This window comes from Filicampus tigris, chromosome 3 (assembly GCF_054856515.1).
Source record: "Filicampus tigris isolate MCC_2025a chromosome 3, RoL_Ftig_1.0, whole genome shotgun sequence".
In the NCBI taxonomy this organism is placed as follows: Eukaryota; Metazoa; Chordata; class Actinopteri; order Syngnathiformes; family Syngnathidae; genus Filicampus; species Filicampus tigris.
Genome location: NC_141219.1, coordinates 13,097,905 through 13,113,756, shown reverse-complemented (window position 1 = coordinate 13,113,756; position 15,852 = coordinate 13,097,905). Strand labels below are relative to the sequence as shown.

Genomic DNA, 15,852 nt, shown 5'->3' with positions numbered 1-15,852 from the left:
GAATGCTGTGTTAGTACAATATTCCAGGGCTCATTATGGATGCCATTACATATGACATTGACCGAAGTAGTATAATGAGATGCTGTAGCATGATTTATAGAGAAATGTATGAGTCATGAGTCTAAATAGTAATCAAACACCTCTGTAATGTAGAGAGTGTGTGATAAATATGGTGAATCATCCGTCCTTTTTCCAAGACGTTTTGGACCATTTTATGCTTCCAACTTTGTAGAAGCGGCTTGGGCAGGACCTTCTTCTGTTCCCAGTGCACACGAAATGTCCATAGAGGCATGCTTTTGATGGGTTTGGAGACCTTGAGATCACTAACCTCAATCCCGCCAATATGGATTAAGTGTACCCCCCACCCCCCTAAAAAAAGAGACTGACATATTCCAAAATTGTGTCGAAAGGCTTCCCACAAGAGTGGAAGCTGTTATGACAGCAAATGAGAGCCCACCAAGGCCATATTTTCTTTAGTTTTCATTTCCTGTAGGTGTAATAACCAGGTGTTTTCTTCCATGTAGTTTACTTTATTGCAAATTGATTTCTGTGTTTTGATGTGGTGATTAAGTGGCTTGTGTGTTCCATGAGAGGATGTCAGACAAGTGACTGAAGACATTAGTCTTAGGCTTGACTGACCCATGTGCATGATACAATAAAAAGAGGTGAAAGACTGGATGAAAGGCATCCTACGAATCTGAAAACAACACATAATGTATGACTCTTCTCAACTGGTCGCAACCTGAAGTGCAGCTCAAAAGCTCTTAACAGGAACACTTTCACATAAGCTTCAGTCTTTCCCCGTTTCTTATCTCTTTTGATCATCGTTACCTCCGCTAAGGAGAAGATGACGATTCTGACCAAGGTACAAATCCAGGATCAGTCTTAACATTGCAATGTAATGTCCTAACATTCTCCTTAATCCATTTTTGAGTAAGTCGGAGAGTTTGTCTCGGCGGAGGTTAACAGTGCCATACAAGTTCATAGCTTTTTTTCCCCAGCTTCTGGAGCCTGAAGATGTACAATTTTCATCAATTGCAGTGCACACAATGGATGAACAAGCGGTATAGTAATAGCGGAAAACCATAAAACCTTTATGAACAACTATATTGAACACTGCACTGTTGAATCAGACAATCACTAAATGAGTACCTGTGCTGAACTGAAGCCAGACGACAACAAATGCTACCATTCAAAGGATGAGCATCAGCATGAATCACTGCGGTCGTGAAGTAGCCCTGGCACCACTGGGCTGACTTAATGTTCGAAGGAGTATCCCAGAATTCAATAAGTGGCATAAATATACCAACTACTCAGCAGACTAGTTATTCTGGGTGACAATAAATACTTAGTGGCATGCCACAAAACCACTGGCGCATCTTCTAGACTGATCCTCATTAGCCATCTATGGAGTGCTCGCCTACATTAGATGACCAAGGTAGCTAGGTTAGGTCAAGATATATTATTAATATGACTTTTCATTAGATCTAATCAGATGGCAATGAATGGGACGCATATGGCTTGGCAGCATGTTACAACAGCTCCGCTAATTTAATTTTCTCCCTGATTTGTAATTTTCCCATTTTTTTTATGAGTATTTAATATTCTGTGTGCATTGTGCTTCCCCACTTTGGACTGTTTTTGTGCATGACGTTATTTTAATGAAGAGCGTCTGCGTTTGTTGTGTGTGCCTTCACTGGCTATTTTTCAGCAGCTCTGTTACTTTCTGCCCTATTTTACACTTTGCACCCTTTTTTGTGTTGTGCTGGGCTAATTGTAATGTTTCGTCCATGGTATTTTATTAAATGGAGATTATTGACGCTATTGGACTGTGAGGAGCCCATCGTGGAGCCGGCCAACACCCATTCGGCGAAGAATTCATCCCAGAGGAGATAGGGAGGGTGACGAGAACCGGCACTAAATTGAAGTAAAATGAAGTGAGAACGAGGACTAAATTGGACAAGAGAATTGAATCAGTCCTTCCGTATATGTGTTGCTTGCCAATGGATGAACTATCGGCTGTAAGAGAACTGCAGTTGTTCGTTTACATTCAAACTCAGCTTTTAGCAAATGTGAGTGACGTCATCCACACTGTGATAGTGAGATTACCACTTCCCTACTCCGGCCATTGACATCTATGATCTCTTTGCCCTCATACGGGTCGTTGGAGACTTTCATCTAAATCCTTTCTCTCACCCGCTAACAGCGTCAAAAACAACGTGTGCAGCAAGACGGAATAAAACTCCACCTCCTCAATGCAAAAGGGCAAATGTAAAGGGAGTTATTGTATAGCTTATAAATAAAGAATATTGTAAGTAGTTATTTTTTTATTATTCTTGCAATTATGTTTTTTTGTACAGCACTTAGTTAGAGCTGCATTCAAAATAATGCTGAGTTGAATTGAGTCGAGCTCTTGAACTTTCAGTAAATGCCGTTATCCAAGGTTCCCCAAATGTGTGGGGGATGACTCACTATAAAATTATGTGCATTCATTTTTAGAGTTTTGTGGAGCACCTCAGTAGAATGCTCGGTATTGGTCGGACAGACTTTTAATACGAGAGTTAATGACTACCTCCATGATGTCATCATCGTAAACTACCAGATAGCGTTCACGAACATTAGGCTACTAGTATTGGTGTCCTTTTGATTAGCGTTTCGCTCCCCAAAGACTTGATTTCGGGCCTTGAATTGGGTATCATAGGATTCTGACAAAATTACAGCAAATTAGACTAGTTGCTGCAACAATGCTGGGTTACTTAGTAGTCCCATCATACCCTTGAGTCAGGTGGCCTCAAGTCCTCAAAACTGCTCAGGGGCTCAACACCATTAGTGGAGTGTCATCACTATGGAAGTTCTTGCCATTAATGCATGTTAATAGAACCATGTTGTGCATGTATGTGGGATTATATTGGCCCTATGTGAAAATTTCCCCTGTTGTTGCTCTCTTTCTGCTTCTTATAATCAGTGTGCCATACGTAGTCTTATGGTGCCAAGGTACGTACTTTACATCAGAAAAATCTCATGGCACACCAACAGACAGAAATGTCACCAAAAATATGGCTTGCTCGAGAACAAAGTTGTCACCTTTTCATCCTGTCGCACTGGGAGCTAATGCTGATGTCAGCAGCCAATGGTTCAATAAATGCGGAAACCCTCTACATAATAAAACTCACCATATATCGGTCCATTAAATTAAAATAAAACACATGAAAATTTAACATCAACCCACCCTTAATAAAATCGCAATATAGTGGCCCATCAAATTGAAGTAAAATAAATGAAAGTTCAACATTATTGGAGTTGTGTTTTTCTATTGTGTGTGCTGCATTTAAGTGCTTTCTAAATCCAGTTCTTGAATCTCAGTTATTACTGATGAAAGTACATGAGTTAAAATAGTGAATTAAAGAAGTGAAAATTCCATGTTAACATTGATATTGCATCTAAATCCAGTTCTTATTTCTTACTATAAAGTCATTACTCATCAGAAGTTAAATTAGTCCAAAATTAAATGGAAGGGTGATCGTATTTTGTTGATTTTAAACATTCTCGTGTGAGGTTGCTGTCCACATAAATGGACGCCAAAGAGAAAATGAATCAATTTCTATGATTTCCTAAAGAGTTGAGTTGTAAAGATGAAAGGTCCGGTGAAGACACTTTGAAGATATGGAAACGACATTCCGCATCATAATCTTGTATTTCGATGGCTAATGGGTCTTTTAAGTGCAAATACTGCATTGAGTCAGTTTGAGGGTTTTTGACACCGGTTCGTCTTTTTCTCTATTACAATCTCATGTTGTTTGAATGAGCTATATTTGGCAAACAAACCTTTGTAAAGGATGCCAATGAATTTCATTTGAACACGAGTGAGGGTGAAAGGGATGAGAGGAATGTGGCTGAGTGTGTGTGTTTTTGGCATGTGTTTACTTGCTTGTGTGATGTGTGTTTTTGGAAAGAACATCAAAACCACGGTGGAGCTGCAAGACAGCTTGTTCTGTTTGCATCATACCCCACACAAACGCGCATACAAATTGTCGATTCACTCACAACCCACAGCAAGCAAATGAGGAAAATCATCCGTTCATCTTTGGTGCCTGCATTTCTGAAACTTGTGAATCCCTGTGTACATTTCAGTATGAGTGATAAAAGGCAGTTTAAGAAGTAAAGTTTCAAGCTTAAAGGCAAACGATCCCCTTCATTCCATCATTGCTCTTGTCGTTGCTATTATTGCTGCTGTCATGTTATTATTGTTGTTCTTGTTCTGCTGTTGATGCAGTGGTCAATTTTGGAGCACTAGGTAGTGTGCCTTTTGCACGTGTGCCCGCGAGTGCACAAGCATGATTGACGCCTCGTCAGTCACGCCTTGTGTCTCTGATTGGTTGTTTTTCCACGGGCACCGTGGTTTATTACAAATCCAAATCGAAATAGAAGATGGGACTAGCGAACGCTGATTTTCTTTTTCTTTTTTAAATCATATCCCCCACATAGGCTTCTACTGTCAGGTCAAACTCACATTTTGAAACGTCTCCTTTTAGAAGATTGTCGAGACATACAGTAGCTTATGCTGATTGTCACAGCCACAACATTTGCTTGTGCCTTATTGCTTGGAAATACAATTGATCCAGTAATTATCAACCGACTCATTACTTATTTTTCATATTATAAATTAGAAAGTTAATTCAGTAATTAATAATCTGTGATTTATTTTTCACTTGGTTTCATAGTCGAGCTATCAAAGATACGTTAAAGTAAATCGTGTCACTCAGATCTTCATCTCCCCAGAGTGACTCATTTGTCCATTTTTGAACGGGATGAAGGCTGGATTCACTTTAAGGATGCTGGTATGGTGCATGCCGACTCACCGTCACATGAATATTTTGGGTCTGTTACTGATGTGTTAGAAATAGCTGTGATTTTCTTTCAAACATTTGTCAAATGTATCTTAAAAAAAACATTTGTTCATGCTGTCACGTTCAATCACGGTTACTTTAGCTTCTGCTTTTATCCAGGGACCTAATCTCTTCTTCTCCTCCTTTTGTGGTCGACAAGATGGGGTTTATTTTGAATGTGAATGTACTAAGATACTTTCCAACACAGCATGTTCACCATGACTTCTGGCAGATGAAAACATGCCTTTTGACTGCTAAGTCATGTTGGCTTTTTCTCCAAGTTTCATAGCCTTCCACGTCGATTTGTTCATTTCCGGGCAGCACAGTGAAGTAGTAGGTAGCATATGTGCATCACAATCAAGAGGTCCTATGTTTGAATCTAAACTCAAGTAATATGAAGTATTTTAATGAAAAGGAATATCAATCCATCCATTTTCTGAATGGTTTATGACTTTTTTATGTTGTAGATGCATGATTTATACATTTGGAAAATATTAGCTGCGTTTAATTGTCACAATTTAATTGTTACAGACCTTCATTAATTAGTTCTAGAATAATATTTAAATCAGAAAAAAAAAAGAATTATGTCCCAGGACATTCACGTTGTTGTCATTTTACACAATCACATTACATTATTTGTCTGAAGTAAACAATTGGAACTAAAAAGCTGTCTAATTAAGCATGTAAACGTAGTCTCTCTATTTTTCTTTCTCAGTGAGTCAAAGTGGCCTGGCTGGAGATGTGTGTCCAGACCCTGGAGTCCCAGAGAATGGCAAGAGGATGGGATCCGCCTTCCAGTGAGTCCACTTTTCATTCTATTCCAATCATCCTCGCATATAGTACACAGTAAAAATGAAGCATTTTCTTAAAAAATAGAAAATGCATAATGTGCATGAATTAAATGATCATTAAAGGTGTTTTACATGAAGTAATTTTGTTTGCCAAGCCAACACAACCAGAGATACATGATTACATACAGCAGTGGTCACCAACCTTTTGGAAACTGAGAGCTACTTATTGGGTACATATTTACGCAAGGGACTACCACTTCTGGAATAAGAAATTTGTTCAAATGACCTTTAACAATGTCATTTTTAAAACCCGATCAATTAATATGCAATATTAGCTCTTTTAAACCCCTTTTGTCGATTTTTGACAATTTTTTTAAAATTTAGCACATTAACACATAACTACATAAGACAAAGATAACATTCAAAGGTCCTCTCTCCCAAAAAAAGGAAAATGGCCCCCCAAAAAATGGATGATTTTTGCAGATTTTTCTCTGTTGTAGAGTTGAACAAATGCCGCTAGAAGGTTTCAAAGTAGGGTGAGGATTTCAAATTAATGCTTGGGTTTAAATGTAAGGTTTCAGAATAGGACGAGTGTTCACAAATTGGGTTATGGTTTCAAATTAGGGTTTTGAAGTTCAGAGACTTCAAAGTAGTGTTAGGGTTTGAAATTAGGGTCCAAAGGTAGAGTTCAAGTTTCACAGTGGAATTCAAATCTACAATTAGAGTTTCATAGTAGGGTATTGGTTTCAAAGTAAGGGTAGGGCTTCAAAGTAGGGTTAAGGCTTAAAGTAGCTTTTCAATGCAGGATTAGGGTTTCAAAGTAGGGTTAGGGTTTCCAAGTAGGGTTTTCTCGTAGTTATAAATTATTACAAATCATAGCAATGGGGTGAAAATACTTCTATATAGTTAGTCTATTTAAACAGCACAAGACGGCCAAGGTGACTGATGTGCATCACGTACAACGCGTCGCCATTACCTTACTGCCTTCCGACTCACTTCATATTTTTGTTGTTGTCACAAGAGGGAATAGTGTCAGAACAAGGTGATTGGAGCAACATGAAGGGCGAAAAAACAAAAGTCATTTGATGACTCACTCACTAGATGGTGTGCCAACTAACAGCAAAGGAGACAATTCATGATCTTGTTGTATGATGCAATTATCCTCAGAGCATGGCAGCTGGAGCTGATAGCCTTGTCTTATAATTACAAGAGACTCAAGGAAGAATTTTGTTAAAGCCTAAAAACTTTTAAATGATAATCATCCTTTATTCTCTTGCTCCTGCTGTTCTTCATTGCCATTAGTCACTATGGCTGCACAAATGTAATAGGACGATTATTGGAGTCTGCGCGCTTGTGAAAGGTCATTACCAGTGTGCGTGCATGTAGTTTAAGTTTGCATGCATGTCAAGGTTGTGTGGATGTATTTGGTGTGCTTTTGTCTTTGTTCCCCCTTATCAAGCACTGAGGAGCTGGAACTGAGTTCAGGAATAATGACAGAACAGAGATAATTGTGCAAGAGAAGTGCGTGGCACAGTAGGAGGAAAAAAAGGCAAAGAAATGCAAAAAAAAATAATCGTTAAACCTGAGAACATGGCCATAGTGAAGGTGTTCAAAGTCACTCTGCTTTTACCTTTTCCGCATTCACTCGACATCACAGTTTATGAACCGCGATATTTTTGGTTCATAGCCACAGAGATTTTTTCAAGCAAAACTTAGAGCTCAAAATTGCTTAGAGTTACCGCCCCCCCCCCCCAACCACACACACACACACACGCACACTTTTCACGCTACATATACAGCATTATAAACAATTAGAGGATTATCTGAGGGGAGGGAAGACATGTAAAAATATACCTTCTGCCTAAAAGTTCATCTGTTTTAATGTGCAGGCAATGCACAGCTTTATCTCCCGTTGCAGCAAATTTCACGGCCAGTACTTGTATGCAATTTGTATATTCCGTGTACACTATAGTGTGTGTAACAACAGGGTGGAGCCCCAGAACAACCAGCAACTAGTGTAGAAGCTGGGCCAGGAGGTAAACGGTTGTCTTTCAGCAGGGAAGAGACATTGAGCTTTACAGGCAAGACGTCATGTGGACTTGTGCTGACATGGCTCAATGTCCCACTCACATGTTAAACAGCAGGAAGTCTAAAACATTAGTGACTTGAGAAAATGACAAGAGGCAAAAGTACCAGGCTCTTAAAATAAGAACTGAGAAGACAAGAGAGAACAAAGGAAAGCAGGCAGTAGCACACTAAATTAGAATTAAAACCACAAGTGATTGTTCAAAAACCACAAAACCACAAAATTGTTCAAAAATAGTAAAAACGCAATTCAACCATCAACAGCAAAAGTCCAGTTGTCAACATTACGCCACAGGACTGTCACAGATGGACAGCGGAGGGGAAGAGGTGGAAGTCGGGGGTGGGGGGGGGGGGAACTCCAAGAGCTCAGTCGAGAAGAAAAGTGCGTTGCGGGAGAAGACGGAGCGGGTCTGTAAAACGACATCAAGTGAGTGTGCTGAAGAATGTAGCGGACAGAAGAGCAAAGGGATATAAAATCTATTCAGGTTTTGAGATCGTGATTTTTATTCATTAGACATCGGTTCTATAGTCTCTGACAAGAAGTGGTGGTCGACCCACTCGCAAATACTGATGAAAAATACGACGGAGTGAACCGTATATATTTTCTTGAAAACATATTGACTTATAAACAGATTAGAAGACAGCAACATGAGCAAATAATAATGGGAATCAAGGCAACAAAGAGAGAATAAGAAAACACACAGCGCATGTACCATGTCACTGCTGGCAAGTATAACAAGATAGCATGACTGTGTTTGACATTTCTACTGTTTTGTTTCCCAAAATAGAGTCGGCTCCAGCGTCCAATTCAGCTGTGATGACAGCTACGTTCTTCAAGGATCCAAAAGTATCACTTGCCAGAGAGTGACGGACACACTGGCTGCTTGGAGTGACCATCGGCCCATCTGCAGAAGTAGGTTTTCACAACTGTCACCTACATGAAACCTTCATTGGTGTCATGATTGACTGTACTGGATATGTGTGTAGCCACAGTCACAACATTGTTTGCGTTGCCTCTTGCAAGACAGAATTTCCCACAGCCAGTTTGGACGAAACAAATAAGGACATTTTCAAAATGTTTCTTTCCCCCAAGATGAATCCATTTATTGATCCTCTCCATGGGAAAAATTGTTCTAGAAGCAAACAGACTGAAAGAGTGAAATAAGATCCAGGCAGTCATTTCAATTGAATAGTAAAACAAAAATAAATTGAATGTCTGCTCTTAATTTGTCTTGGTAACTACAAATTGAAGAGAGGATGACTATTGTATAGCGTAAGTGCACTTATCAGACTGCTTCAGTTCATTTTCTGTTTGTCGAAAAGGTAACAGACTGCATTGATAACCAGGCTAAAGAATAAGAGCAGCGTGTACATAATATTATTCCATCTCTCTTTCTGATGCTCCTCTAAACAAGCAGCTGCAAGGACATGAAAACGTACTATGGACAGTGCTGTCGGAAATATTTATGGTAGCTGTTACATGTGGGTTTACAATGTGAAGGAGCTCCAGAACATGTACCTTGAGGATTTCTTCTATTTTACCACTAAAGCAACAATAGGAAACGACAAGCTAGGTTTGTGTTTGCACTTGCTTAAGCAAGCCGCTTTTCATGTACTGTGTCTTGATGATATGTTTTTTCTGCTCTTGTCTACTGGCTCCTGCTATTTTTAATTCCAAATCACAATCGCCAGATTGCTCAGTTGAGGTGCAATCCATTCCTTCAGTGAAAGAGAGCCACGATCCACTTGTAGTCTGGACCAGTGGAACTGCTGCACTACTGTCCACTACATCGTCAAATTCAAACTTAGCCACACTCTGCATTTTCTATCACGTAGTTAATTCTTCTTTCATTTAGTTTTAGAGTATTTAATTGCTCTGCCTGTCACTATGTTGCTGGCATAGACACATGGGCAAAGATACACTGTAGCAAATCAATCGTTTTTGAACTAATTAAGTGAAATGTAATAATTTTCTGCGGCACACCTCAGGCGACAACACAGTGGTTAAAAATCACTGCAGAGAATAATTGGCAGTAGTGAAGATAACGCCACGACCTGATGGTCCATGCTAAGAATGAAGTACACTGATTAGCCTACATTTTCAGTATACCTCAACAACCTGCCAGTAAAACACAAAACAATGCGTGTCAGTATTGATTGACAATGTCAGAGAGGTATGCATTTAACAATGTTTACTATCGTGGATGCAATCTGCTGTGTCATTCATAACTTCATCCCACTGGTGATGTCTCATATTTAGACATACTTATTTGCTGAAAAATGGTAATCACAATATTTAGAAACACTCTTCATGTGAGTGCATTTCACTGCTCCAATCACAAAAGTACATTTTTCTTAGCTCTTGAGCAGCATAACAAAACAGATGATTTCTTTCTATATATGTATATATGGCCTTTTGATAGTTTTCCTGTTAAATTTGCTTACAATGTTCCGATGTACATAATCGAACATTGACTGTAAATCACATCTTGCTTGTGTAAATGTTATTGGTTAGAGCACATATGACCTTAAGCATTACAAACATTCATTGTAGGCGTTAAGACAAGGAGTGGATTTTTAAGGAATGCATTGTTTTTTGTGTGTGTGTGTGTGTGTGTGAGAGACTGACATTGGCATATTGTTAGTTTTTGCTCTGCCCGTATCATAGAGATGTGATATCATTTACATTTGGTGTGTTCATGATTGCACGACTGGTTGCTGTGTGAGTGTCAAAGCAATGATGCAGGGGCTCTCACTGCCCACATACTTACTGACAATACCCCGTTGCTTTTATTGCTCCGCATTGGAAAGGCAGACAGCTGGCATACACAAAGCAAAATGCACACACACGCACACACAGATACACACGCCTACATTGACAGCATGTATCCAAAGGATGGTGTCACACACCTCTGCAGCAGTCTTTGCCTTGAGCTGTGTGTGTGTGTATGTGTGTACGTTTGACGGACAGGCCGTCCCTGTGCTCAGACACATACTGTAAGATTCATGTCACATTGTATTACACTGTCTGTGTTTGTGGGTCTGGTTTGTGTCTAGAAGTCAGTGTGTGGCTGCAGACACTCACCCGCCCTCATGATACCGGCCACTGTTTTCAGGAGACAAAGAGCTGGAAGGCGAGCAACAACAACAACAACAGATAGATAGATAGATAGATAGATAGATAGATTCATAGGTAGATTCATAGATTCATAGGTAGATTCATAGATTCATAGGTAGATTCATAGATATGGAATGATTTTTCTCTTCAATAATACAATTCTAAACGTATAATTGATATTACACTAACAGTCTTGGGAAAATTACCATCAAAATTATTGTTATATTCTTATTATTGGGCCACATGTGTAATACAGCTCTAGGATGTCTTTTGAAGGTACACTGCTCGTGTCAGTGTTCACTTCTCTGGTACCATCATGAATGATAAAGGTTGCAAATGGGAATTGGACATCAGCTTCCCTCTGCAAAGTTTGTATTGACACTGAGCCCCACCGTACCCAGTCTTCTTGAACCCAATCGGCACATGACCACATTCTGTGATTAATTGTCTTGTTTTGTCAACTGGGATGGATTGTCTTTCGGACTTTCAAGTCAGGATGTTTCGTTTGTTTTGATGCTCAGGCACAAGCACACAAAATGATCGTACTGTAACAGCTCCAACGAGTGTGTCTGGTCTGGTGTTGGGCCTCTCCAGGGACTTGAGCCCATGAGCTTTCCCTATTCTCCTCTGAGGCCTCACCGTTAATTAGAAGCTGATCTGTGGAATGAACAGCCATTAATGTCTGTGTGCTTGTGTCTGTGGTGCATGCGTGTGTGCGCATACACCACAGTGTGTTTCAGCTCTCTTTTTCTAATTAACAGGCAGAGCAGTCATCCTGAAGTCCTCCTCTCTTTCTGTCTTTTTTTCTGCCTCTTTCTAACCTTTCTGCCCTTCCTACATCACTCACTCCCTCTTACTATTTTTTCTTTCATTCTTTTTTCACTGATGAATGTCTCTTAAGCTGTCTCTATTGAAAAGTCTATGTTCCTTGCTTTTATGCAACTGCTTGAACCTGTATTGTGATCGTTTGGGCACTCTCATGCAAAAACTGGTTAAAATGACAACAACTGTGAAGAGTCTTGTTTTGTCAAATATTCAATCTACATAAAATGAGTGATATAAATGGACAAAATGTTTTTTTCCGCTATAAGAATCCCTCTTTTTTTTCTTTTGTACTCTGTCAAAGCAAATGTTGATACTGCCATTTATCATTGGCATGATGTCATCACCAATCGCAAAAGTCTCATGTACAAATGAACATTTTTTTTTAGTTGAATCAGTTTTACATTTCAGTGACTTATTATTATTATTGTTATTATTATTATTATTACTGCTCCAATTCGTAATCATCATAATAGCATTTACATGTCTTTGTTCAACCTCTGAATAATATTTGACATCTGATGAAATTGGTGTATGAATTGATGACTTGGTATGACTGACCAATCACAGTTTCTGCACTACACTATTCTTGATTTGAAAATTTCAAAATGCCCATCTTCAGTGGCCACTCTGAAACCACAGCAATCTTTTGATGAACATTTCGAATTTCTACCATGTCGCCTCTCTGGATTACCATATGAATCTTTCTTTTGGGTGACTGTCTTCTTTACTGTCTTTTGCCTGTAGCCCGTACCTGTGGTAGCAATTTACGGGGGCCCAGAGGGATCATAACATCTCCAAACTACCCCGTCCAGTATGAGAACAATGCTCACTGTGTCTGGGTAATCACTGCACTGGATTCTGCAAAGGTGAGTTCCCACAATACCAACCCCAACCACCCATTCACCCACCAACCCATTTTAAAGCTTCTTCAGACCCTTCATAAATGCTGCAATTTCACACATACTGTACACTAGCCTCCAATTTGAACAGTGAGGCCAATTTCTTTATTTTGCTTTTGACTGAAACTACTTGATTTCAAGATCAACCAATGAGTATAGGATAGATGGTATAAATTGTTGTTGGTGGGGAGTGCATTGCCACAACAATAAACGCAAATCTACTGTATTTTTTTTCACAAGTGTTGAATGATTTTTTAGCCTGAGCAATGAGGTTTGCCACCAAGTATGACACTCTCAAGGCACTTAGATTTGTGGAAAGAGTGTGCTTCGTTTGCGCGTAATCACCCATTGCCATAAATCCATATTTCAAGTAGGTCTTTTGATATTGTCTGTGAAATGGAGCTTTCTTTTTTTCTTGGGCATATAGGTCTTCTGTTGAATCCTCACTGGGCCTTTTCTGCATTGCAAAGAAACTTTCAAAATACATCGGTTTATTTGACTAATTTTGCTAGCTTGTGGATTTAATATTAGCATTACACGACCGAGACACCTTCACAAGCATCAAGAGTCGGTCACAGACAGATGCTATTCCAGTCACTTTTCAAAAATAAAATACTTCTCAGCTTTGGATATGAAATAAACTGAAAATACGGTGTTTTTTTCCCCTTTAATCTGTGTCCAAAGTGGCACTGGTTGGGGACCACTGAGCTAAAGTATTGGAGCATGTGATGGACGTGTTTTACTGCCTAAGTATGTCCCATTGCAACGATCACTCAGTCAATCGATAATGCTGAATTTTTATGCTCAATTTCAAATTTGGGTTTTGCCCTTGGAGGCTTATTTTATATTAGTACCAATCAACATGAAAATCAGAGAGCTGTGTTGAATAAGCAATCGTAAAGGTGTGAGAGGATGGAAAATCAATCAGAACCATTGCTCAAACATTGGCCATTGTCAAAATAATATTTGGAAAGCCCTGAAGAAAGAAATCACTGGTGTACAACAGTATATAACAAGCTATAGCCAACAAGCATCTCAAAGAAAACAGCATCCACAGAGTGACAGAAACATTGTCAGAGCTGTTTAGACTGCCCAATAACAGCTGTTAATAGCATCAGAGCAACTTGTAGAGGGCAAGAGTGAAGGTAACACAATTTACTATTCGTTGAAGACTTTTTCGACAAGCGTACGAATGCTAAATCAAAGATGCAAACTGCTTTTTAGCAAGGAATTTAGGAAGGCCAGACTGGAATCGGTTGAAAAGTACGCAGACAGAAGCTGAAAGCAGGGATGAGACAAAGATTAAACTCTATTCAAAGAGATGGAGAGGTGAAAGCGAAAAAAAAGGATCTGCTTGTGATCTCAATAAAGTAATTGACCACACTGTTAAAATACTTTTGAATACGCAGTGTATGAGTCTATGAAAATGTGTTGACTTTGTATTAAATTTTTACTTTCCTTTCTTTAAACTTTCCATTTGTGTTATACTGTACTGACGGATGTATTTACTTTGCAAGTCCTAATGTCCAATTTTGAGTTTAAGTCTGTTATTTATTTTATCATTTTTGATAGGGCTTTCAGTTGGCCCAGATAAGAACTCACTGTGCATACATTGCACTACTGAAGCACACCACACATGCACACATGCCCAAAATTAAAGAAAAATAAAAACATGATATAATGAATATTTCAGATCATCAACCTACTCAGAGCACCAACCTATTTGGACGTCATTATTAACAGTTTATCTTTGTTTGAGTCAGAGTTTTTCTTCGGATTTATGGCAATTTTCCACACAGCGAAGACTTGCTTGGCTCTGAGTGGTTACTATTCTATTCGGCTTTTTCAGGGCAGAGCGGTTACAATGGAACCGCTTTTCAAAACTTTCTCGGACGTGGTTCTAAAGCGTGGGCCTGTGTTGTCACTGTCATCTTATTGGCCGACAGCGATGCAGTAAGGCTGCAAAAGTCAGTTTCCTGGTTTTATGTGAGCGAGACACAGCTGCCCCCCGGCTGTCACCAAAGTCATAAAGTCATAAAAACACAGTATATGCAACAAACATAATAGTGTTTAAAAACAGCAACAAACCATATTTACAATTTTATATGTGCTCATGGATTAAATTGTAATGATTAATTATAACTAATTTTGCAAGCGCACGCACAACTCTCCGCATCCCATTCACACTTGAATGGGAGGTCTCTAGCAGCAGAGCTTCAGAGGCCACAGAGTGAAGACGGCCTGTCGCAAACAAGGGAGCGGTCGCCAAATGAATGAGACTGAGCTCTCCATTCAGTATAAATGTGAAGTCGCACAATTTCATCCCTGGTACAAATGAAATTGTAAATATGGTTCAATATTGTTGTAAAACACAAAATATATGTGCTGTATGCACTGTATTTTTGTCTTGACGTGGCCGAGACTCACCACGTGAAATGTTATGACACGTGTGAATAGTGCAGCGCATGCTTGCGTAGTTCAGTTGATCTCGCCCCAAGGCCTGTTGTACCGGAAAAGCAACGGAGGCCATTTGGTGTGGTGTCGGACCAAGCAGAGTGTTGCGTGTGGTGCTGTTTGGGGCTAATGGAAAAGCGCCATGCGATCAAATTGTTTTCTGTGATGGACTACCTGGGAGAAAGCATACAAATGTTTAGTTGAACCATGTGTCTAATGAGATTGTTGTTCTTTGACTGAAAAAGCTCATCATTTTGTCCTGAATTGCAATATATGTCTCATTCATATCCTTAACAACAATGAAGTCCTATTGTACATTGGCTGATGGTGCAGGGTGTAGGAGGTGGGTAAGACTGCCAAACGAGTTCCATGCCTTTGGGCAGTGTGTAGATGTTAAAGGTTCAGAGGTGATATGCCACAACCCAGGCGAAAGTTTAGAGTTGAGCTGAAGGGGAGATGATGGATGACTTTCTTGGCGAACACAACTTCGGGGCTTGATCCTCCTTCTCTTTGTCCTCACACATCTTTTGCATTGACATGACAGCTGTGCCAAAGACATCCTGGGGTGTTATTGGGATGTCAAAGAGAATCTCCTTCTTAGTTGACAGGACTGTGAGGTGCAGCCACCAGGCTTATTCTTGCACGAAACACCACTCAAGAACTTGGTGAAAGATAGACTCCTTGGTGCATTATTTGAATAAAGACTGTCTTACACGTTCATGAGACCATCACTGAATTCCTCTAAGAAAGAGCGTCCCCTCATTGGTCTATTCTCCACAAAAAGCATCAGGGCT

The 15,852-nt window shown here is 39.6% G+C and overlaps 1 protein-coding gene across 1 annotated transcript in view; it reads left to right on the top strand.

Annotated features, from left to right (window-relative positions):
* The window catches only part of LOC147149956 (CUB and sushi domain-containing protein 1-like), a 434,959-nt gene that overhangs the window by 259,882 nt on the left and 159,225 nt on the right, over nt 1–15,852 (top strand). The window contains exons 9-11 of the mRNA XM_086024950.1: nt 5,602–5,683; nt 8,551–8,675; nt 12,450–12,571. Of these exons, the coding sequence (XP_085881076.1) occupies nt 5,602–5,683; nt 8,551–8,675; nt 12,450–12,571 (329 nt within the window). The remainder of the gene's footprint in view (nt 1–5,601; nt 5,684–8,550; nt 8,676–12,449; nt 12,572–15,852) is intronic.